The following is an 8,508-nucleotide window of genomic DNA, read 5'->3' as shown; positions in this document are numbered from 1 at the left end:
ACTTATTGCCAATATCGTAATAAAGCTAAATCAGTAATACGGAGAGTTAGGAGAAATCATTATTCCAAATTGTTTTGGAGACTGAGTTCGGCGGGCATGTGGAGGGTGCTTAAGAAAACTGGTTATGTCGGGGATGATTTGGTTTGATTTTGGATTCCAACCAAATTAACCAGTTTTTTGTTGACATTGACAGTTCAGGCAGTGATGACTTTGATTTTTCAAGTGCAAATGACTCTATATCTTCTTTTTCATTCCGTTGTGTTAACAAAGTAGAAGTTATTGAGGTGAGCTAAATAAGGTCAAATGCGTATCTATTGGCATAGATGGAATTCAGGTCGTTTTATTAAAACTGTCTTCCCATATATGGCTGCTGTTATTATTGTTTATATTTTGATGTCTTCATCATTTCCTCTCGTCTGGAAAAAAGCTCGGGTCATACCAATTCCAACATCTATTGTTGTCGAAGATAGTAGAACATATAATGAATGATCAGATTTTGCAATGTCCGCTGCTTCATGTAGATGATATGCAATATGCATTTCATCAAGGACTTAATACCACACATTTAGTATTGAAACTAACAGGCTGCATACGGGAGAACGTTGATAATGGACGACTTAGCGTAATGGTCTCGCTTGATTTATCTCAATCATTCAATTCTATAAACTTTGTTCGTTTACTTACTTAAGTTACAGGTGTATGTTTGTTGTTTCAAATGGCGTTGAATCGAATGTGCTCCCACTACTTTGAGGACCACTCTTTTTATTCTACATGTTAATGATAGTAGGAGTTGTAGGATAGTAGGAGACATTCATGTTTGACTGACGACATCTTTCTACTTTTTAATGGCAGTTCCACTACACCTTTAATACTAGAGAGTAATATTAATGTGGTGCTAGATAGAGTACTAAACTGGGCTTCAGCCAATTAATTGAAAATAATTCCAACTAAGTCTAAGGCTCTGTTTTTTGGCAGGAATGTGGCACCCTTAGACATATTCGTTGGTAACTCTATGATTGAGTTTGTTGATTGGCATAGGTGTTTGGAGACTCCGAGTTATCCTTTAAATCTCATATTGACGCCTTGTCTGGAAGGGTTTGAGGCTGTCTCCGTAAGATGTATGTTTCATTTTTCTACCTTTCCGAGTAAGACGAACTCTTGCCCATTCTTTATTAATGTCTCAAGGGCTTTGTGGTTTGGAGGTTTTCTCAGGAACATTGTGAGATTTGTCTATAAGTTTCGACGAAGGGATCGCTTCACATAATCCATCGCTTTCGATGGATTATGTGAACTACAGGAATTTTATACTATTTTACAACGCTTTTTCCAATATTACGCAGTTGCCAATAGAAAGTATGTTTACTTTTTCTCGGTCCACTAGAAATCCACAGTTGTTTATTCCAATAGCAATATAAGCAATATAATGACAAGATCGTACTTGCTGAGAATAGCACGACTTTGGAATAGGCTTCCTCATGAATTACGCATTATTTCTCATTCTAACAACATTTTTCGTCTAAAATTGCTTAAGTTGGTTTGCGTCCGATGGCTAAATTAAATATTTGGTTCCTCTTGCATTGCTTTTCCACCGTGACTATGTCTATATCTAAAGATACGGAGGCCACCGTAGCGCAGAGGTTAGCATGTCCGCCTATGACGCTGAACGCCTGAGTTCGAATCCTGGCTAATGCTGGCAACATTTGTGAGGTACTATGCCATGTAAAATTTCTCTCCAAAGAGGTGTCGCACTGCGGCACGCCGTTCGGACCCGGCTATAAAAAGGAGGCCCCTTATCATTGCTCTTAAACTTGAACCGGACTTTACTCATTGATATGTGGGAAGTTTGCCCCTGTTCCTTAGTGGAATGTTCGTGGGCAAAATTTGTATTTGTATATCTATATCTTGACCTTTTGTGCACTGGGACCAATATTGTAACTCTCAATTTTTCGGCGTATTTAACTTGTTGTCTTTCTCTTGAAATTTTATGGCTGGTGAGCCAAAGGCTATAGGCAACTTTATTATATATTTTTTTTTTATTTTAGATTTAATTGGAACCTAAGAATTACTCAGGTTGTGTTATCAATGTAATATTTTTAAAGACCTTATAGGACTCTTATTACAAAGAAGGGTTAATAAATGAACTGAAAAAAAATCATAAGATCTCTAAAGAAAAATATTTCGCCTGACGCGATATGTAGCCAAAAATTAAAGAAATCGGGGTTGCAGCCTATAAAGTGAATTTTTCCGCATTGTATTACTGCTAAATAGGCCAGATGGCTTTACATTTCATGTGTTGAAATAAATGAAATGAAAATAGAAAACGTTTCGATCTGTTTCAAACTTGCGTTTCATTAGGATAACTCTATGGGTGAAGATATGCCAAAGCTACTTCACTGGGATTCAATTATTTCTAAATAAATTCACTACAGTACTAATTGTTTGCCAATTGCAAACTTTTTTTCTCACCTTGCTTGTTTACTGTAAATTTGAAAGCACTGTCGGTTTTGAGTTGAGTCTCTTCTCTGAAGGAATATCTGTTATGGCTTGCATATTGAAGTAGTCGGCATTTCCTTATTCTTCAAATAATTCAGTGCTTAAGAGAAGCAAAGTTTTCGAAAATCCATACATTTTTGTTTGTCAACATATTTATTGCCTTCATAAAAATTGGATGTAAAAAAAAAACAAAACTAGGCAAACACATTCTCCACAACTATTGGCTCATATTCAAAGCAGACATGTCCGCACTGGAATCTGCTAAATAATAGGATGTGTCTTCAGCTACTTCCAGTTCATCATCGCAATACATTTTACGCATTCGCTCTTTGTAACTGTGAAAAACAGAAATAAACCCATTAGATGGTTTTCAAGACCATCAAAAAGATGTTTTTTATAAAAAAAAACTAACATTTCACTATCTGGATTGTTTTCTTGATTTCGGCATTTTTCCAATTTCTTTTCGATTAATTTAACTCTATCCCTAAGAGGTAGCTCATACTGCTTGACCATTATACGGATTTCTAAAAATAAAATTTATTAATGCAAACAACTATGTATACAAATTTAGGAGACCAACTCACTTCTTATAGCTTCTATCAGAGCCGGTAACTTTTCTCTGGCACCATTCAGTAAATTGTCTGTAACATAACTATCAAGATTTTCTTGTTCTCTACCGGCAGCGTGTAATACGGCCGCCAATGCTATCTGCGAGGGTGCATACAAAAGGCAGGCATCTGTGAAGAACGTCTTCTCGATGAAGCTGTCTATGTGAGGACGTAGACGTTCAGGATTTATCATAGAACTGCGAGTCTGTCAAAAAAAAATAGTTTACTACTCAAGAGGATATGAGATATGACAAAAATGCAATATTTACCTACCTTTATATCTATTAAAAATCCTTCTACAGGTCTATATGGATTGTGAATGGTTAAATAATAGTTCAGATGTTGCATTAGCAGCAACTCATTTGATAAAATAATGTCCATAGCTTTGTTGCGATCTCCTTTGATATTGCCCACAAATTGACCAATAGACACATTGAATTCCTCAACTTTACAAGCCAAATAAACACAAGTGGCCCTAAAAAGCAAAGTAAAAGAACGCAGATAGATAGTATTATATATGGCCACAGGTAGTATATAACAAGGACTATGACAGAACATACAATATTTCCTTGGGATGGTAATCCATGGCAGAATTGTGTAAAAAGAATCTTTTGAAGTAATGAATGGCAGTCCCCACCACACATTTAGGCATGGCCGGCTCAAACCTTCGGCAAAAATCATTTAAATAAATTTCATATTGTTTAAGCAGTAAATGTTCCTCTGTTGCATCGAGAAATAGTTCCTGGCGCTGTTGCTCCTGAAATCACAAAGTAGTTTATTTAGTAGCTGCACTATTTCAATTTTCCACCAATAGTAGTACAAAAATGCTATCCGTAAAATGCGAATGGTAAGTTTCTCTACCAGTTGCTTACTTACATTCAATTGTGCTCCATGAGTTTCAATGAATTTTTGGTTCCGTTTCAATCGCAAGTCATTTAACTGATCCAGATTAGAGAATGTCCAATACTTTTTCTGAGAACTTAAAGGATACATCTTTCTGTCGGCTGGAACATTAAACTTTGCAAAAGTCGTTGGGTGGCAGGGGAAATTGTTTTGTTTATTTTTTTGTCCAGTTACTTCAGCTCCCCTACGCTATGGACTACGCTGGGTTAAAGCGGTCGCCGGTATCCGAAAAACGGTTATTCGATTTGATATGCATAAATTGCATGGGACTTTGGCACTCAAAGATTAGCTGTACTATTCCTATTAGAACGCAGGGTTCATTGAATAAGGTTAAAGGCCTGGTTATGCTCTCGTCAGGATTCACTGAATAAGGTTAAGCCAAGCGATCAGCCGACATACAATTTTTTAATTTTTGGCAGTACTTGGCATTAAGGATGTCTTTTTTCACGTTTTCTTCTATTTGATGACACTTTCAATCGGCAGATTTGACTTCCTTAATGATGATCATGGGGCCTATCCACTTAATGTTTTCGCAAGTGACCTAAACATCTATTAGTCAATCCTGTGCTCTCGTCAATGTACTGTAAATTTAGCTGTATTCGAGCTGTCTTTCCAACCGAAACGGGAGAGAATGATATATCGGTTGTTGTTGTTGTTGTTGTTGTAGCAGTTTATTGTGTACTATCTTTCGTCTGCTTGATTCTGTTGAGTGTCAAGACCCAGGAACTCCGCGACTAAGATGGGGTGCGTCCACAGGGATCTGGGTCTGAGTCGAGTGGGTCTGGCCGGGCAGTTAAACAGGTGACGTGTATCGTGCGGTCCCTGGTTACAATCGGGACATACATCTTGCACGTCGGCATCAATCCTAGCTCTGTGGGAATTGAGGCGGCTGCATCTGCCGGAACGTAATTGAGCCAGAACCACTCTGGTTTGCCGGGGGAGGTCGATTTCTTCGGGTGCAATGGGTGGCGGTCGTTCTCCAAGGACTACATTCACCCGGTAGCCAATTAACGCGTCTGCTACCGTGTCTGCATGAATGTTGTTCAGACCCGCTTGATATGCCGCTTGATCTAGAGGTTCTCTCTTGTAGCGCTGGACCTCACGCTCTAGATCGTGTAGATCAACCTTAAGGCTTTTGGGCGGTGGGTATCTATCCACAAGATGATGATTTGGATGATTTCTGCGATAACAGCCCAGAAGGTATTGCTTAGACTGCATGTAGTTATGTCTTCGCACTGGTAGGATCTTTGTCTCCTGATGGAGGTGGTCCACATGAGAACTAAGGAGACAGCCCGTCGCAGTTCGGAGGGCGGCATTCTGACAGATCTGAATATTATTCCACTGCGTGTCACAAAGTTGACGTGACCACACTGGCGCTGCATAACTTACCACAGACCGGCCAATTGCTTTGTACGTGGTCAACAAGGTTTCTTTGTCTGCACCCCAAGTGCTGCCAGCGAGTGACTTGAGGACCTTGTTTCTACTTTTGACTTTATTGCAGATTGCTGTGGCATGTGGGGAGAAAGTGTAGGAGCTGTCAAATGTGACGCCAAGTATTTTGGGACACTTGATGGTCGGAATCATTTCTCCATCGACCATCACAGTCAGCTCAGAATTCACCTCACGCGTATTTGTAGTGAACAGTGTGGCTGAAGATTTGGTGGCGGATATCTTCAGATTTCTTGCAGCGAAATATGAGGCAAGCTCGTTGAGGTAGACGTTCAACCTATCGCAGATGTCATCAATGGGTGGGGGGCCTGATGCCATGATCGTAGAGTCGTCCGCATATGATACGATCTCTATGCCGTCTGGAGGAGGTGGGATGGAGGATAGGTAGAGGTTAAACAGAGCCGGAGATATCACCCCACCTTGGGGAGCTCCCTGTTTCACTCTACGGTGTTTTGACTTCTTATCCCTAAATTCCACAAATGACTGGCGGCCACACAGATAATTCGCGACCCAACGTTTCAGGCCTGGCTGGAGGGACGTGTTGGCGATGTCCTCAAATAATTTGGCATGGCTGACCGTGTCGAATGCCTTCCATAGGTCCAGTGCCACGAGGACCGTCCTATCACATGGCCTGGGTTGATTGAAGCCACCGCAAATGTGTGTGGTGATGGCATGCAAAGCTGTTGTTGTGCTGTGCAGTCTCCGAAATCCGTGTTGATGCTCGGCGAATGGAAATTCTCCTACGAGGCTCGGGAGGAATGCCTCAAGCGTCTTAGCCACTGGTGAGAGAAGGGAGATCGGTCTGTACGACTCCCCCAAACTCGGGTCCTTACCAGGCTTCAGTAGCGGGATCACTCTGCCCATTTTCCAGACATCGGGAACTATAAGAGTGTTCAATGACAGGTTAAGGACTGTGGTAAGGTACTCAACTCCAGGTAAATCCAGATTCTTCAGCATCAATGTAGAGATTCCGTCGGGGCCCAACGCCTTGGAAGGTTTGGCGCCACGGATGACATTCGTAACTTCGCCCACGGTAAATTGTGATGGCTGTTCATCGGCTCGGAGACCACGAATACGGCGAATGGCTCTCCTCCTTGCCCTGTCTCTCTCGGGATGCACAATAAATTGACGGTTGAACAACCTGGCGCATCTCTTCGGATCAGTCACGGTTAACTCGCCAAAAGTGACTGAGGTCCTGTCGTCCCGTCTACCGGGGTTCGAGAGAGATTTAACAGTGGCCCACAATTTGCCTGCACCGGTGCCTAAGTTACATTGCTCCAAGTGTTCCAGCCACAAATTCCGCTTATGTTCGTTGACTACCCTGTTTATTTCCAGATTCAGCTCGCTGATTCTGGGGTTAGCGGGGTCCATAGCACGAATCCCATCACGCTAGTCTGCGAGTACCACTGCTTGCGCCGGGAAATTGGGTCGCACTTGCGGTATTCGACCGGCTGGTATAAAGCGAGCGGCTGCTGCGTTGATGATGTCTCGGAATTTCCTCTCGGCCACAAGCACATCAGAGGGGGGTGGCAGTTCATTGAAGCGGCGATTGGTATACTCTCTGAAGCTAGTCCACTTGGCCTTCTTGTAATTGATGAACGTCCGGCGCTCAGAGGTTATGAAGTCGGGTGGTCGGTCGATGGTGAGGATTATGGGGAGGTGGTCTGACCTCAAAGAGATGACGGCTTGCCAGGATACGTCACTCAGGAGATCAGGGGATGCGATTGAGATGTCTGGCGAGCTGCTGCACCTCCTCATAATCCTAGTGGGGGCATCCTCATTCACCGTGCAAAACGTGGAGCTATCTATCTGCTCTGCCAAAGCTATGCCACGCTGGTCGTTACCTAGGGGAGAATGCCATGACGAGTGATGTGCATTAAAATCCCCCAGAACCAGACGACAATGGCCAGATAGCAACCCACTAATGTCGGGGCTGTAGGCCTGGCCATTAATCGGCACACAGCTACCAACCGGCGGTATATACACGTTGTATACCTCTATCTCGGCAGTACCAGACCTGACTGCTACCCCCATACATTCCATGTCACTAGCGTCAAGCGCAGGCGAGATAGGTCTATACTGCACGGAATGGTGTATAACGAAGGCCAATCCCCCACCTCCATTCCTTGAGCGATCCTTACGTAGAACATTGTAGCCGTGACAACTGTGCAAGCTGCAGGTGTTAGTCAGCTTTGTCTCCTGGATCGCTGCGACCGATATGCTCTTCCGACTCATGAAATCTACAATCTCATCAATTTTGCCTCGCAGTCCATTGCAGTTTAACTGCAAGAACGATACATTTCCTGACACTGGCCTGGCAATAGTAGGGCTAGGGTGCTGTCGTTGCATAAATTGCCGTACGGGAGAGGTCGGGGGGGTCACATAGTCCGACGACGAGGACGCCGAAGGCGACGACGGCGACGCTTGTGACCCACTGGTGGCTATGTTCGCACAGCACCTAGCGACATAGCCAGTATGACTATACTCCCGTAGCGAGGTTAGGCCAGAGCAAGAACGGAAATGTACCCACTCCAAGCACCGGTTACACCTCACCGACACTGACCGATGATGAAGGCGGTTCTGGCAAACGGAACAGAACCAGGGTCCGGGGTTCTTTTCAATCCCGGCACGGACCAGAAGCATACGGAGAAGGCACTCCGGGATGTGCCTCTCCCATGACGAAAAAAGACGAACACGTACACTGAGGCGGCAGCCCTTGCCGATGAAGATTCCATCGGGTCAATCCGATGCGTACAACCGGCTGCCATGGGATTGTATATATCGGTCCTTTTAGTTAGCTCCAAGATGGGGATATGGACTGTATTTGGATCTATGCGTATGTTCTTTCAGGCAGAGCTCTGTGTCATAACGATAGCCGCAAAAGAAATTCTGGGAAGGGATTTAGAGTGTTCGAAATCAGGATATATGCCGGCCCTGTAGGCCGCGGGTTCTAGAAACGTGAGATCAAAGTTTGTGGAATCCCTCAATAGACTGTGGTTTCACGACATACATATATAATCATAATATGGTTTATCAGATACGATGGCGCCGTATT

General features: G+C 43.3%; 1 protein-coding gene across 1 annotated transcript; it reads right to left on the bottom strand.

The window, feature by feature from the left end:
* Positions 1–2,623: 2,623 nt before the first annotated feature.
* LOC131997733 (cyclin-H-like) lies at positions 2,624–4,664 on the bottom strand. The gene is made up of 6 exons (XM_059369173.1): positions 3,978–4,664; positions 3,662–3,858; positions 3,375–3,576; positions 3,078–3,306; positions 2,906–3,017; positions 2,624–2,828 (listed from the first exon to the last, which is right to left on the bottom strand). The coding sequence occupies exons 1-6, from the start codon at positions 4,092–4,094 to the stop codon at positions 2,711–2,713; spliced, it is 975 nt and encodes a 324-aa protein (XP_059225156.1). The 5' UTR covers positions 4,095–4,664; the 3' UTR covers positions 2,624–2,710.
* Between the last annotated feature and the right edge of the window lie 3,844 nt (positions 4,665–8,508).

This window comes from Stomoxys calcitrans, chromosome 5 (genome assembly GCF_963082655.1).
Source record: "Stomoxys calcitrans chromosome 5, idStoCalc2.1, whole genome shotgun sequence".
NCBI lineage: Eukaryota > Metazoa > Arthropoda > Insecta > Diptera > Muscidae > Stomoxys > Stomoxys calcitrans.
This window is presented reverse-complemented; position numbering and strand designations above follow the sequence as displayed.

Coding starts and splice junctions, on each gene's coding strand:
- LOC131997733 (XM_059369173.1), bottom strand. CDS start 4,094: ATGTATCCTTTAAGTTCTCAGAAAAAGTATTGGACATTCTCTAATCTG. Junction 3,859..3,977: donor CTCATGGAGCACAATTGAAT/GTAAGTAAGCAA, acceptor TTGTGATTTCAG/GAGCAACAGCGCCAGGAACT. Junction 3,577..3,661: donor TACCATCCCAAGGAAATATT/GTATGTTCTGTC, acceptor TTTGCTTTTTAG/GGCCACTTGTGTTTATTTGG.